Below are 16,579 nucleotides of genomic sequence, written 5' to 3' on the forward strand. Positions count from 1 at the left end.
TTATATGTAAATTATATATCTGATAAAGGATTTGTATCCATAAAGCATTCTTACGACATAAAGTACATAAAGTCAAACAACTCAATTTAATGTATATAATATTATATATATACACATATATATGCCAATATCATACTTTCTTGATTTACTATAACTTTATAATAAAATTCAAAGTCAGGTAATATAAGTCTTCCAAGTTTGTTTTTATTCCAAGTCGTTTTGGCTGTTCTGGATACCGCGCATTTCCATGTGAATCTTAGGTTCATCTTGTCAGTTTCTACCCCAAAGAACGTCTATAAGGATATTTATAAGGACTGACTTGAATCTATAGATGACTTTACTGAGAACTGACATCTTATGGAGTTTTCCAGTCCATGACCATGGCATTTCTCTTTTTCTTTTAGATCTTCTTTAATTTCTCTGAGCAATGTTTTCAATTATCAGTACACTTCACTTGTTAAATTCACTCCTAAAATTTTATTTTTTTGATGTTATTGGGACTGGAATTGTTTTCTTAATTTCATTTTTAAATCGATTGTTACCAAAATAGAGAAATAAAATTTATTATTGTATGTTGATCTTGTATTCTACTACATTGCAAACTTGTTCATTAGTTTTAGAAGCTTTTTTGCAGATTCATTAGGATTTTCTACATACGATAGCATGCCATTTCCAAATAATGAGAGTTTTTCTTTCCATTTCCAACCTATATACTTTTAGTTTCTTTTACTTGCCCTATTACACTGGCAAAAATTTCCAATACAGTGTTACATATAAGTGGTTAAATAGAACATTTTCCCAGTCTTAGAGGGAAGTGTTCAGTCTTTCACCATTAAGCATGATGTTAACTGTAGTTTTTTCAGATTCCCTCAAGAAAGTACCCTTCTACTCCTAGTTTGGAAATTTTATCACGAATAGATGTTGGATTTTAAGTGCTTTTTAAATATATATCTATTGAGATGATTGTGTAGTTTCATCTTTTATTCTATTAATATGTTGTTTTACATTATTGATATTATTAAGTCAACCTTGTATTCCTCAGAAAAATCCCTTAGTCAAGGTATATAGTTCATTTTATATGTTTTTGCTGATTATTTGGTTGTGGATTCTTGTGTCTGTATTTATGAGAATAATGATCTGTGGTTTTCTTGTAATTTCTTTGTCTGACTTTGTATCGGAGTAATATTGGCCTTATAGAATGAGCTGAGAGATGTTTCCTCTTCTGTTTTTTAGAACAGTTTGTGAAGGATTGGTCTTAATTCTTTGAATGTGTGGTAAAATGCACCTGTGAAGCTATCTGAACCTGGGCTTTTCTTTATGGGTAGATTTTAAATTACTAATTCACTTCTTTTATTTGTTATGGGTATAATCAGGTTTTCTATTTCTTCTTGAGTAAGTTTGTTACTTTGTGTCTTATTAGGCATTTGTTCAAAATGTCCAATTTGGTCACATAAAGTTCTCTTTCAATCTTTTTAAATCTATAGGGTGGTCCTGATTTCGGTAATTTTTATTTCTGTCTCTTTTCTTAGCCTAGCTAAAGGTTCATTAATTTTGTTGATCTTTTTAAAGAACCAGTTTTTTTGTTCTATTGATTTTTGTATTGTTTTTTTCTGATGAGTCAGTCATTAAGATGTTTCTTTTTTTGTGTGAATGGTGCTCTCTCACTGTTTTCAAGATTTTGTCTTTAATTTTCAGCAGTTTGGCTATGATATATCTAGGTATGAATGTTTTTATATTTTCCTATCTGGGGTTTATTTAGCTTCTTGGATATATGGATTAATGTTTTATATTAAATTTAGAAAGCTTTTGGCCATTATTTCTTCAAATATTTTTTCTGCCTCTTTCTCACTACTGTCTTTCTGAGAATCTTATTACATATATATTAACATTGTTTATTTTTGTCCCACAGGTCTCTGAGGCTGTGTTCATCTTCAGTTTTTTTTTCTTTCATATTGGTCATTTTCTGTTTATTTTCAGATTCATTGATTCTTTCTTCTGCCATCTTAAATCTGTTGAGTCCATCTAGTGAATTTTTTATTTCAGTTGTATTTTTGAACTCTAAAATTGCCATTTGGTTCTTTTTTATACTTTTTATTTTTCTATTGATATTTCCTACTTCTGAGTCATCATTATATTTTCCTTTAATATTTAAATTGTAATTTGCCATAATTATTTGAACATATTTATAGTAGCTGCTTTGAAGTCTTTGTCAGCTAAATCCAACATCTGGATCCATTCTCAATTCATTTTAATTGAATTTTTTCCCTGAATATCAGTCACATTTTCCTTTTTCCGTACCATGTCATAATTTTTTTAATTGAAAACTGGACATTTTAGATAACATTATAACAATTCTGGAGTCTGATTTTCTTCCTAGGTTTTTTTTTTTTTTTAATGGATTGTTTTTTGTTTTAGCAACCTGCCTGTGTTCCAGAATCTATCTTCTCCCAAGTGTGTGGTTGCTATCTCTGTTCAGTTTTGTTTTTTTAAAATTATTATTACTTAATTCTTTTGGCCTGGCTTTCTGAAAGTCACCACTGTCTGCATAGCTTGATAGTCAATAATTTGGACACTGGTGTCACTCAGACACATCTAGCCATAAGTGTTTCGCCCTCTGCCAGTAGACTGTGGATTGGAGAGTGCATTCAGAATTCAGTTAGTCCTGAAATCTGCCTCAGCTTTAATTTTCCTGTAGGCCTTCTCAGGTCTTCCCCATGCATGCCCATAATTAATAAAATTTTCCAAACTTAATCTGTGATGGATTTTCCATGTGTTACTTGAGTGTCTGTGTGCTTCAGTTTCTCCCTTTAAAAAGAGAGAAAATAAGATCTACTAAAAAACTGCATTGTAAAATAGTATGTTAATAGTCATTTATCCAGGTAAACACTTTTCCATTTGTGCATTATTATGGTGGCAAGTGAAAGTACATGATTTCTTACTTCATTGAGATAATCTGTGGATGGAAAAGACTGAATATTAGTCAAGTAAAAATATAAAAGAGGGATACTCATTTGAAACATGAGAAATTTTTTAAGTGGTCAACTCTTTACTTGACATTTATTAATACCAAGACCTAGAGAAAGTGGTTCTTCAGATTGTGCATTCTTTTGAATTAACTGAGCAGTAGTGATTAAAATTGTGTTCTTTGGAATGTGACGACGGCATAGGTTCTAATTCCACACTAACTTCACTGTGCCTGTTTTCTCATCGCTTGGTTGGATAAAAATAACACCTACTTCTGGAATATTTGTGTAGATTATATATAATTTGCATAAACAGTGTTAAGTGCTAGCTATTATTACTATTAGAGTATATTAATAAGATCCTGCTTAATAAAGTGGTGTGGGATTTTTGAGACTAATTAAAGTTTTCATATTTTTAATTCCTAGACTGATTTATTTAATTATGCTGGCCTTATTTGTTATTTAACATGTAAACCAGTCATCGCAAAATTCACAAATGGGTGATGTGAGACAGAATAGTTAAACCCAGTATTTCCATAGAAATCACTGTGGATATGAAAGCATTCATGAATTAGAGAAATCTGCCTTCTTTTTTGTGCTTTATTATTATTTTCTTTGAGAGCTACAAATTTAAGGATTTGTTCCTTTACATATCAAAGCTAAGCACAATAAAAGATGCTCTAAAAAAGGTTTTATTATTTTTAATAGCTGCTTTGTTCAACAGCCCACATTTTCTCTGTCTTCTCTCCAGCAGGTGGAAGTATAGTGCTTTGTACCATGTCTTGTTCTCAACTCTTCTAGTTTCTCCAGTATTCAAATAGCTTAGGAAGGAAAAGATAAACACCGTATTCAAGAGTGTGAAATATTCCTTTAGCTGGATTTTATAGCATTATATTTTAATCATTTACTTGAAGATAATTAAAATAGATTGGATAAGGTCTTTTTACACAAATTTTTTTAATTTAGCTGAAGTCAACACAGACCCATTATAAGAAATAGCATATGAAATTTTTGCCATAGCTGGGAGAACTGCATAAGACTGAACTAAACTAACAAAATAACATCCAAATATTTTAAGTGTATGTAAAACTAATTGGTAGAAATAAACCTTTGACATCCTGGGCAAATTGGTTTTGTATAATAATCTGTGAGAACATTGTCCTCAATAATTTCATTAAGCTGAATTATCTTATTTTCCAGGTACAACACTGTACTTCGAGTCAATCAGTACAGTAATTTAAGTCATTTCTACTATAATGGAAAAGTATGAAAAATTAGCTAAGATTGGAGAAGGGTCTTATGGGGTTGTATTTAAATGCAGAAACAAAACCTCTGGACAAGTGGTAGCTATTAAAAAATTTGTGGAATCTGAAGATGATCCTGTCGTTAAGAAAATAGCACTAAGAGAAATACGTATGTTGAAGGTAGGTTAACTTTATGTGTCTGTAATATCATGGTATTGGATGAATTACGTGTACTAAAATTACAAAGAACTTTAAAGTGATATTTTTTCCCATTAGACTTAAATTCCTCTGTATCAATAACTTTGGGAAATCAATTGATCATCATTTGGGACCTTGGCCACTCTGATGCTTAGCCTGTTTCCTCCACTATTTGCCTTTCTGCTATTTTAGGCAGTGGAGCACATAGAAAATAAAATTGACTTGGTGCTCTGGTAATATTTTTACTGTGTAAAAAGGATTCCCTTCTTAGCTGGTGAACAGCAAGAATGTAGTCACAGTGATTTTTTTTGGTCAAGCCATGCTTATGGCAACTGAGGTAGACAATGGTATCCACATTTAAGACTCATTACTGGGCCTGCAAAATATTTATTGAGCTTTACTATATACAAAATACTGTTCTATGTCTTTATATACCTTTCTGAGTAAATAGTATAAGGTTTGGAAAGGTGATTTGCCTACTATACTGGGAAAACAACAGGAACAATGACTTATAAGGAGTGATCAGATGTCCTGGTCTATAGCTTTTGTCCCAGAGTCTGTCTGGTTAGTATCTTCTTTCAAAACTATCTTGATTTATAAGCTAAATTATACAGTCACCCTAGCTGTAGTTTGCCTGGGACAGTCCTAGCTTAGACTCGTTACCCTGATTGGATGATAAATTATATAGTTGCTCTAGTGATGGATTATCTTAATCAGGATTTTTCCTTTGGTTTACAACATTAAACAGAGGCTGCCTTGTGAAATGCTTCAATTTGGGGCTAGAATTTAACGCATGAAACATCTAAGCATAAGAGAGAACAACAAAATCAAAGAACAAAGTTGGAAAATGAAAAATAAATTAAAATCACAGACTAATTGTGGGAACTCCTCAAATAAGTGGTCTAATCGGATTTGAAGGTTGGAATCTAGTATTTCTGAGAGCCAAAATGAATATTCAGCCTGGGTTTAAGTCCAGCTGACATTTACATTAACTCCATGGCAATATATAAGCTAAATGGGTACTGATGATTTTTATAGTCTTTATTCAATAATTCCATTTCCTCATTTTTTTATTCAGGTTATTTTATGAATTGTATATTTAGAATTTCCACAAAATGCATAAAGTATTTTTTGGTTTTAGTGCTTATATTTAAGTTGTGTACTTTATTTATCTCCAGAGAGATGCAAGCAGCTTAGTTACCATTTATTATGGGTACATTAGACAGATTCTTAAATTTTTCTTCCAATGTTAAGATTCCATGATTCTTACTAAGAGTACTTTCTGTTGTAAGTAACTATAATAAATTCTCCACAAGATATGCGTAGAGAATGATAAACAAGGTCTTCTGTTCTTAAAATTATAAGGGATCTGGGGAGAAATTCTTACAAGAAAACAAATCACCAAACTTTGTATTTCAATTCCCTTGCAGCAATTAAAACACCCAAACCTTGTGAACCTCATTGAGGTGTTCAGGAGAAAAAGGAAAATGCATTTAGTTTTTGAATACTGTGATCATACACTTTTAAATGAGCTGGAAAGAAAGCCAAATGGGTAAGTAATCTAGAAACTGAAGGACTGTATGGCCAGGTCCCAATTTCATTATATATGGGATTAACTATAGCACATTTCAAATCTGAGCCACAGTGTCCCTTTCTACCCAGATGCACCTACTACTGGCTACCCTTTTCCAATCTCAGGATGTGCTCAAAAGGCAACTGAATATTAACCTAGAGTAAAAATAATTAAGAAGACAAATCTACTGCAGATACAAATCACAATGCATTTTGAGGCTAAATTATATATTGGATTGTCTGAATTCAAGAAATTAGCTATGATTCAATATTAGGAAATCTATTCATATAATTCACTAATAGGATAAAGGAGAAAAAATACATATGGTTGATAAAATTTGAAAAGGCAGTTGATAAATTTAGCATCCTTTCCTGATTATTTAAAAACAAAAACAAAAACCTTAGCAAACTAGGATTAAAATATGTTCTAAGAGTATATGCACACAAACACAAATCCTCTTTGAATCAACAGCTGATTTTATGCTCAGCACTAAAAGGAACCACCATTAAAGTAAGAAACAAGATAAGGACATCAGTTGTCGCTACTATAATGTAACATTGTTCTGAGAGCTCTAGCCAATGTAATAACAAAAATAGAGTATAGAACTTTTGGAAACAAGATTAAATTGTCATTATTTGAGTGATATTATTCTATAAAAATCTAAGAGAACTGCCTAAAGAGTTATTAAAACTAATGGAATTCAGTATAATGACTAGCATTTCCAAATTCCACACACAAAAATCATTAGCTTTTATATCAATCAGCACTTTAGAAAAATCTAGTGGAGAAGGATCTCATTTAAATATCAATAACAACAACAATAAAAGTTTAGGAATAAAGTTAAAAAACAATTGTTAGTCTCTACATAAAGACAACTATAAAACTTAACCAAGCTACATAAAAGATTTTATTTAAATGAATATATATATACATACATAGATATTTTTATATATATTTGTGTGTATATATATATATATATATATATATAAGTTTATAATTCCTTATTTTTTTATTTTTTACACCTACAGCACCTGGTCTTCCTAGGTGGTCTCCCATCCAAGTACTAACCAGGCTCGACCCTGCTCAGCTTCCGAGATCAGACGGAATTGGGCTTGTTCAGAAGCATGGCCATAGACCTGAACATATGTTTTTGAATGGAAATATTATTATAGAGATACTGCCTCTTGATTTATTTATTTATTTATTTATTTATTTATTGCATAAAAATCTAATCAGAATGTTAATGGGATATTTTTTAAGTTGGAAAAGACTAAATCAAGAAATTTTTTTAAAAGAGGAAAGTGTAACAGCCAAATGTTAAATCATATTATTTTCAGAGATTCCCTTTGACAAAAAGTACCATAAACAAAACTAAAAAGAAAATGGCAAATTGGGTAAATTATTTGCCATATGGTGAATTCATATAATTTCATATCTACATATGCAGATTTTGCAAATCACATTTTTAAAAAGATTAACACCCAATTAGAAAATATATTCATTCAAAAAAAAAAATTAGTAAACTTCTACTGTTGTGCTAGGCTCAGTGCAAAGGATACAGCAGTGAAGAGAATATAGAAAAAAGTTGCCTAACTTTATGGAACTGGGATCTAGTGGACATGAAAAAGCAGATCATAAAAAGTGGGCGGAAAGTGACCAATACACTATGAAAACATGTTTATCCTCCCTATTTCTCAAAGAAACTTAAAATTTTTAAATAAAGTACGATTTCTCACCTATAGGCAAAGATTTTTCAAAAATCAATATACTCTTGTGCAAGTCCGGGAATCAGGCATTCTCATTTACAGCTGGAGAAAGTGTATATATAATTAGGAGGGCAATTTGACAATACCGATGAAAATCTGTTTTCATCCTTTGACCAAGAAATTCCATTTAGAGAAATTTATATTAAGAAAAGAATCAGGTCAAAAAGTTATACATAAGAATGTTCAACATGTGATTATTTACAACAAAAAACATTGGGACTGACCTAATTTTCCAATAATAAAGATTTAGTTAAATGTACTTTGGTATATCCATACAGTGGAACACGAGGCTTCCAGCCTGTTAAAAGCAAGCTGTAGAAGAATAATTAATATTCCTAAGAAAATATTCATGAAATGATATGTGGAAAAAAATGAGGTTAAAAAGGACATTTAGTGTAATTGAGGGGTGGCGAGAGAGGAGCCTTGAGAATTGATATTTCCACGGAATGAAAATACTTCAGGTGAGATCATCACAGGGTCCTCAGCAAGGCAAAACCAGTCTCGTTACACAAGTTTGGGAGCTACTTCTCATGAGAAGGAACATTTGATAGGTATTCTTAGTTATATGTATACTCCCAAGTGTCACATTTCAATTTTTGAAGGAAGTTTCTTTCTCAGTTAATTAACTGAAAAATTAATTAACCCCACATACATTTATTTTATGTTGTCATTTAACACCCTGCAAGATGATTCTGTGTCTGATTTTTCAGTCATTTCATGGTAGTCCCAATGGGTCCATGGAGTGAATCCTACAGATAATAGAAATAAAGGGTTATTTTAGAGCAACCATTGGAATTCTTGGTTTCTTGATTGCCTTAAACCAAGATATTAAGCCCCTAAATCATCCTTTTTTCTTCATTTTTTTCCCAGTGAATCGAGAAACAGCCAGCCCATTCCCATTTATCTTATATATTCTCATATTCGATCACATTCAGTACATCAAAACCTTGCCTTGAATAGGCACTTTATTCCAGATAACCAAAAGTGATTATTTAAATAATTGTTTCATTACTGGATTCTCACTTGCTAGTGTTCCAGCCACTAATGGTAATTAGATCCTCCTGCCTTCAGACCCAACTAAATCAAATAGCCAATTCTGGATTCCCAAGGCCTGAGTTTGTTTGCCATATCCACTTCTGGTGTCATATTCTGAACTGAACAGGATTCAATGACAGAATTCACTCTAGCTAGTTTAAGCAAAAAGGGGTTTGTTACAAGGTATTAGTTTATGAAATTTCTGAGAGTGCCAGAGAAACAAACTTAATTGAGCACCTATTAGGTACCAGGTACTGTTCTTGTCCTCAGAGCTGCAATGATGGATGAGATAAAGTCCTTGCCGAGTTACAGGTCTTTGAAGAAAAATCAAGCACACTGAGGAATTAGAGATTGCCCAAGGAGAGAAGTAGGAGAAACAATAAATACAACAATTTGGAGGTGTGAGCAGCATGGCATGATCAGGGAATAGCTGAAAGCTTTGGAGCTAGAGTGGAGTGTCTGCGGGAAAGTAGAAAGAGAAGGGTGGGGAGGCAAAGAGAAATGAAGTCATTACTAGGCTGGTAGGCCATAGGATCGGTTGGATTTTATTCTAGGATAAGCAAAGGCTTACTGAGAAGGACTCAGTTCATCTCGAGTACTGATAAAGAAATCAAGTTTTTCATGTTAAGTTGTATAACACCCTAAAGGATAATGAGCACTGATGTCAGCGTCAGGATCCCCTGAGTAGCTAGGAGAGCAGTCTCGGAGCAATCCAGTCTGAATTCCCTGGACACATTACCCTTATTAACCCATTCAGCCTTGAATTATGACGTCTAGTTTTTGTTCTCAGGCCTTCATTATTACTTTCTGTATTTGTTTTTGCATTCACCCGAAGTGTAATATTTAAACATAAGTATCAGTTGATTTCTAAGGAAGGTTTTATTTTACTCCGAAATGCTTCAAAAAATGTTGCTTGTAGCTAAGTACTATTTCAGTGCTCTATCTTTCTGGAATGAGCACTGTGTGAATCTGTATTCCCTTTGATAACTATCTTCTGTTTGTAAGGTTGGTGGTATTTGTTTGTAGTTGTTACTTCGTGTGTATGTTGTTTTGCCTAAGATAGAATCTGCCTTCTTGGAATCTGAGCCTAAGGATTCTGTTTTGACACTTCCTATGAAATGCAGTTAAACACCCCTCTTCCGCAACAACAGCTAGGGACTTTCTTATGACATCACCCTGTGCCAATTCCATGTTACCGACACTAGCAACCAGGGTTCCGCCAGTTTCTGAACCCTTGCCCTTGCCTTGTTTCTGGATTCCAGTTCTTGGTCCTTTGTTCCTGTAGTCCTCAGATCCCACCAAGCCTTCCATTTCTACGTGACGAGGGCCAAGTGCTATTCTTTCTGTTCCTGTAGTCCTCAGATCCCACCAAGCCATTTCTACGTGACGAGGGCCAAGTGCTATTCTTGCCAGTCCCTCCCAAGGATTGAAATCCATTTCCCTTCCCTCTGCCATTACCACTCTATTCTAAATCACCAAATCTCACCTGGATTATTAAATTAGCCTTCCCATAAACCTCTCTGTATCCACTTTGCCCCCAGAAACCTATTCTCTATATTATGTCATTTGCCTTCTTGAGTATTCAGTGACTTCCCTTTAAACTTAGAATAAAATCCAAATCCTTACCAAGATTTATAAAGCCCTTGCGGTTTGGCTCCTGCCAGCCTCACCAGTTCCCTCATACTTTCACCACGCTGGCCTTCTTATTCTTCCCACACTCCCATTCTTTCATGTCAGAGCCTCAGTCTGCTGGCCTCATCTGATCTCAGACCCTCATTTCTTGAACCTGTGTAGTTATTAAAAATCCAGACTCTTAGGGGATAACTTCTCAATAAACTTGTGGGGTATTATTCCATTCTTGCACATGAAGAAAACTGAAGGCACGTATAACTTGACCAAGGATGTAAAAGTAGTAGGTAGGAGCACAACTGGGATTTCAGCTGTCTCGCAGTGCTCAAAATGGCCATACTATTCTTTCTCTTATTAAAAATCGTAAACAATATTGTCTCAGGTTTGGCTCTAAGCAAAGCAGAGAGGAGGATAAAGTTATATTAGAATTCAGTATAGGAAGTAGAAACCACTCCAGAAATTTCAAGTAGAAAGGAATTTAATGCCGAGAATTCGGTGCTTTCACAATATTAATAATAGGAAGAGCTGGAGTCAGAGGGCTGCCACCAGACCACTGATGTCAACGGCACGTTACCATAATTATGACCTGAGATCGGGAAACGGCTCTGAGAAAAATACCTCCGTATACTTGGTGCTGTTTCTCGGCACATACCCCAACCTCACATGGTGATGTCTTGTAACTAGTACCGTACCTGAGTCACCCGTGGGCCATGCCGCTGTTCCATAAGGCCAGCTGCGTGACGAATTCAGTTTTTAAAAAGTGATCTAAACACAAGATTTAAACATCCAAATATGATAAAATATTAAAGCTGGGTGATGGGTGTGTTTGGAATAGTAGATAATTTTAAAATTTAATTGAAAATGTAATAGACATTTAATAAAACTCGTTTTAGATTTTTTTTTTTTTTTTGAAATTTGCAAACAACAGTCCCATCTCATGAATAGGATTGAAAAACAACACACCGAGAAAAATATTTACTACGTATCTGCAGACTTTAATATACGCTGAGTCTTCATAAATCAATTTTAAAAAATGTAAAGAGACCAATCAAAAAAAGCAATAAAGGCTATGAACAGGAAATACACAAAAGAAGAAATGTAATGACCAATAATCATGTGAAAATTAAATTCACTAATAATGAAATGCAAATGAAAACCAAACTGAGATATTTTAACCACAGATAGGCAAACGATTTGGCAAAACCAAAGGAAGAGATAAGGACTTTAATGCCTAGATATTTGGTGGGGGTGTGAATGGGTATAACCTTCCTTAGAGAGGGTAATTTGGCAGTATGTAACTGTGACGGCATCATTCATGAGGCAGTGATATGAGCATTGAAAAGACATCAACAGAAAAGTTAAAGGGCCTGTAGTTGCTATAATTTATAGAGATGATTACACAAAGTAACTACTCCCAGCCAAAATACAAGTTTCTCAGATCCTCGATTCTCCAATGGAAAATACACCTGTCCATGGTACTTTTCCAATATTTTCCACACAGAGTAAGAATTCTGCAGGGACAAAAGCTCCCAGCTTCCCATTCTCCTGGGCCTTTTATTCTCCCTGGCCTCCCATGGCTGTGGACCTGCCTGCTTACCAGGTGTTGGTCGGTGTTACAAAACAACTCCAACACTTGCTTCAGTGTTTACCACCAACACAAATTGGATGAATTTGTCTTGAAGTCAGTCTTCAAGCATAACTTTTTTCCTGCAAAGCAGGTGTTGGGTCTATCTTAAGTTCATCCCTGCAAGATCAAAATATAATATGTGCCTACTATTGGTCCTGGAAATGCCACTTCTAGAACTTACCTTAAGAGGATAATTGCACAACTGCAATAAGATGGATGATTGCATATATTCATTGAAACGTCATTTCTAGAGGTAAAAATTGGGGCAACCTAATTGTTCATTCGTGAGGATAAGTAAATTATGATAGAACCGTATAATGAGGTCCTTTACAGCCACTAATATATCTGTATACATGTTAGTATTCATATCTACTAACAGGCCTACAGTGTTTCTGAAAGAGGCAGGGGAGCTGCAGAGGGTGAACCGAGTACTAGGCAGGTATGAGAGAACTCTCCATAGATAAACTTTTATACTTTTTAAATTTTGAACCATATGAATGTGCTTATTTAAAATTAAACTTGAAAAGTAAATGCAGACACATGCAGAGAGGGGAGAGGAAGAGACGCCTGAAAGGGCAGCCGCCATTAGGTCACAGCAATTATTTTGAGTTAGCAAGATTTGAGTCAACACTTTTTAATTCCTTTGCTTTTCTATATTGTTTGAGTTTTCATAAGCATTTATCATTTTTACAGATGTAAGAATTTCAAATTTCAAAAGAAAATGATGTAATTGCAATAAAAAAAAAAAACAGTAAAGCAGTTTTTATTAAAACATTAAAAAAAAACATTTCCAAGACAGCCTTTCCACTGTATTCATTGGCCATCACAAGCTCCATTCATTTCGTTTCTATTCGCGGTTCTCCTCCTGTAACCCCATCCTAGGAGTTTTCAGTTCCTATTTTATTTTTTTTCCCCAGAGTTGCAGAAGGAGTGATCAAAAGTGTATTGTGGCAAACACTTCAAGCTCTTAATTTCTGTCATAAACATAACGTAAGTAACATTTTCTAATACGTTTGTTAATTCTTCATGATGACTCTTCTAACTAGCTCGGGGGTGCCTTTGAAGAGCTAAAAATGGAGGGGAAGTAAGAACCAGAAGAGCAAAACAACGTTACAAAATATGAGGCAATCAATGCATTACTCATGACCCTTTTCTAATTTCTGTAAGAATCAAATTACTAACTCCTTATGAATTAGAAGTCTTAATGTCTCCTTTTGCCTCAGTACTAATGGTTCCTATGATTATTTTTAAATTGGGTTAAAATAAGTTTTCAGGATACCACTAGTGTAATCCACCGTAGTTTTTATGTCTCTCGAGTCATTTATTCTATTACAGTCCCCCTACTCCTACCTTTTTTTAAAAAAATTTTCATCATTGATTTTTTAGAGCCATACTTCTTACACTTGAGCATTCATGGAAATCCCCTGAAGGTCTTGTTAAGACAGTTTGCTGGGCCCACGCCCGGAGAAGCTCATTCTATAGGTTTCGGGTGGTTCCTGAGACTTTGCATTTCTGTCATTTTCCTGGTTGATACTGAAGGAGCTGGTCCAAAAACCAGACTTTGAATACCGCTGTGTTATAGAAATCATGTTGGCTGATTGCTTCCTGTGTGTAATTGAACTTGTTCTTTCACCTGTATTTCCTGTAAATTTGTATTTATATATAGAGGCTTGATCATTTTCAGGTTCAGTTTTCTAGGCAAAAATACTTCATATATAGTGCTATATACCTCTTATTGCATCAGTATCATGAGGCATCTAATGTCTGGTTCGATAATCTTAAAATAGACTCGTGGATTCAGGAGGTACATGATCGATCACCTCCTTTATTAATTTTCCTTGTCAACATTTTACTTGATGGTTTTAGCATTCATTGATGATTGTTGCCTATTATCCAGTGTTTCATTAGGGTTAAAAGATGGTGATTTTCTAATTCTGTTATTCCTTCTGCATTTATTAATTGGAATTCTATGGAGAACTTACCCCCATGGACTCTGGCTACTGTAAAATACAATAGGATAAATATGTGATTATTTCCTTTATTTGTGAATACTCAGGGTGATGAATTGGTATCTTAACAACCTCCAAGAGTGACAGTGAAGGGATTTTATGGGGTGTAGGGCATCATTATAAATAGAAGGATTTTATATATTTGGTGTGTTTCAATCCTTTGCTATCATTGCTCTTTTTGGTGTTCAAATTGTCCTATCTTAGGTCAGTGAGAGCTTCTTTAAGTTGGCTCCTGGGTACTTTTGCTATAATGATAGTTTTAAAAAATAACCTAGACCTTTTGAGTTGGTACCTACACAGAGGCAGTGATGAGGCAAGATACAGACTACCATATGGTCCATTTTGATGCCAGCAGAATGTCTATCATAGTAGTAAAGATTGCCAAAAAAAGAGTACAAGATCACAGAACTAAATTTCAGTACTTAGGAGGAACTGAGACAGTGAAGATAATCAGTGAAGATTTTGTTAGGATAAATCAGAAGTTTTAAGATAGTTAGTGAAGATTTAAGACAGTCAGTGAAGATTTTGTTAGGATAAATCAGAAGCTTTTATTTGCTATAATAAAGTATAGAGAGACATTGTTCACAGAATACATAAACCTGTTTTTCATGATGCAAACTGTGCTTTCAAATACTTACTGAAGATAACACTGAATTGAATCCACATCTCTGTTGCTTTCCACCATGATAGGGGAAGTATTAAAGTTCACCTAAGGTAACTAAACTAGTGTTATGGTAGTTAAGATGATTCTTTTTAAGTTCTGTTAACCATAACATTTGTACTTTATCCCTATATAAACAGACACTTCACTGTGTACTGTATTATAAGCTTGAATGCAATGTCTGTGGATGATTTATCTTTGTATCTCTTCAGTGCCTAGCATGGATCTTTTTATATAAAAGATGTTCAATAAATATTTATTGAATAACTGGATGAATAAATGAGTCAGTCACTCAATCAACCTACTTTACCTGACTTTGATTTAGTATTTCCAGCAGACACAAACATTATTGTAGCTCGATGCAACGGCCATCATTTCCTTGCTTGAAACACATTCTGTACCTTAAGCTTTAAAATATTGGAAACCTCCAATTGATCATTTATGATCTCTATTAAAAATGGGTAATTTCCTCCAACATGGAAATTACTTCCGAACTCGGGTTATCTCATTTTTCTTTCCTATGGTAAACCTTTGTGTATCTATCTTTTTATTTTATCTATTAAATAAAATGCATGCAAAGGAAAAAAATCTAAGTTTTACATAAACTGTTACAATACTACATCTAAAACCTTTATACTCTCCTTTTCTTTAGAGGAACCCTCATGATACCTTCAAAGACTAGAAAAGGCAGCCTGACCCTACCTTATTATCTCCAGAGCAGTGATCGTAACCAAGACCAGGAAGGTTTAAGTAGTGGGAGATTAAGGCCTTGCTACTCAAAGTGTGCTTCCTAGAGATCACCAGGAAGCTCATTAGAAATGCAGAATCTCAGGCCCATTCCAGATCTGCTGAATCAGAATCTGTATTTTAACATTGTGCACATCAAATTTTGAGAAGCACTGAACTTAAGAAAATACCTACTCATTTTGTTCTTTTTTTACCCTGTTATATTGCTAAAGTGAGGTAAACAGTGGCCCATTTAGAATCATTATGAACTCATGGATTTTTATGTATTGGATGTATTGATTAGAGAAAAAGAACTTCATCTCAAAATGACAAAACCACATTGACTTCCAAGATATGAGTGCATCACGCTGCAAATCTATCATCATTTTGTTGATATTCATGTTCTGGTTGTGTCAAGAAGGGAGGTCTCTTTCCTCTCTTATTGCTGATTGAGTACCCATCAATAAAGCTCAAAGAGAACAACCTTTTCAGGTAATAGAAAACTATTGTTCAGTCAGGCTATAAAGAAGTAATTTCTGGTATGGAAGTTTCTGGAGATGATTGTTCAGGGTCAGGTTTAAAATACCATGGCTATCTTTTCTTACTTGCTTGTGAGCCAGTAGATATGAGATCGTTCAACAGCCACAGTAACGCAATTTGAGCAATGTTTGCTAAAAGCTGTATATGAAACCAAAGTTTATTAAAATTCTTCTATAATACTGATTTGTAAGTTTCTTGTTCTTTGGTGAAAAATAAACTGATTGCAAGAGGTAATGCAGAATTTGCACTGAATGTTGCTTTGCAGTGGAGAGACTTAATGCTTTATGTCTAAGCGTCTTCTGCCCTCCATTCTGTTTCTTACTGTTCGGGTGATTTTTTACTTTTTCTTCTATATCCTATCCCTCTTTATTAGTAGCTTCTCTTACCTGTACCTACACCAATAAATTTTTCTGTGTCTTTGGGATATATCAATACTTCATTTGCCTTTGTAGTTTTTGGTTGGAAAATAAATTGCTATGGATTTGCAGTAGATCCAAAAAACCTATTTAAATAGGCCAGTAAACAGGTATCAGTATAAGTCCACTTACTTAATAATATCACACGTAGTCCAGAAATTTTAGAATTCGATACAGATTCATTTGAGGAAC

At 34.0% G+C, this 16,579-nt stretch overlaps 1 protein-coding gene across 1 annotated transcript in view; it reads left to right on the forward strand.

Moving 5' to 3' along the window:
* CDKL4 (cyclin dependent kinase like 4) overlaps positions 1-16,579 on the forward strand; it is a 37,109-nt gene that overhangs the window by 4,769 nt on the left and 15,761 nt on the right. The window contains exons 2-4 of the mRNA XM_006909652.3: positions 4,164-4,387; positions 5,836-5,957; positions 12,953-13,025. Of these exons, the coding sequence (XP_006909714.1) occupies positions 4,220-4,387; positions 5,836-5,957; positions 12,953-13,025 (363 nt within the window). The 5' untranslated portion in view covers positions 4,164-4,219. The remainder of the gene's footprint in view (positions 1-4,163; positions 4,388-5,835; positions 5,958-12,952; positions 13,026-16,579) is intronic.

This window comes from Pteropus alecto, unplaced genomic scaffold (assembly GCF_000325575.1).
Source record: "Pteropus alecto unplaced genomic scaffold, ASM32557v1 scaffold131, whole genome shotgun sequence".
NCBI lineage: Eukaryota > Metazoa > Chordata > Mammalia > Chiroptera > Pteropodidae > Pteropus > Pteropus alecto.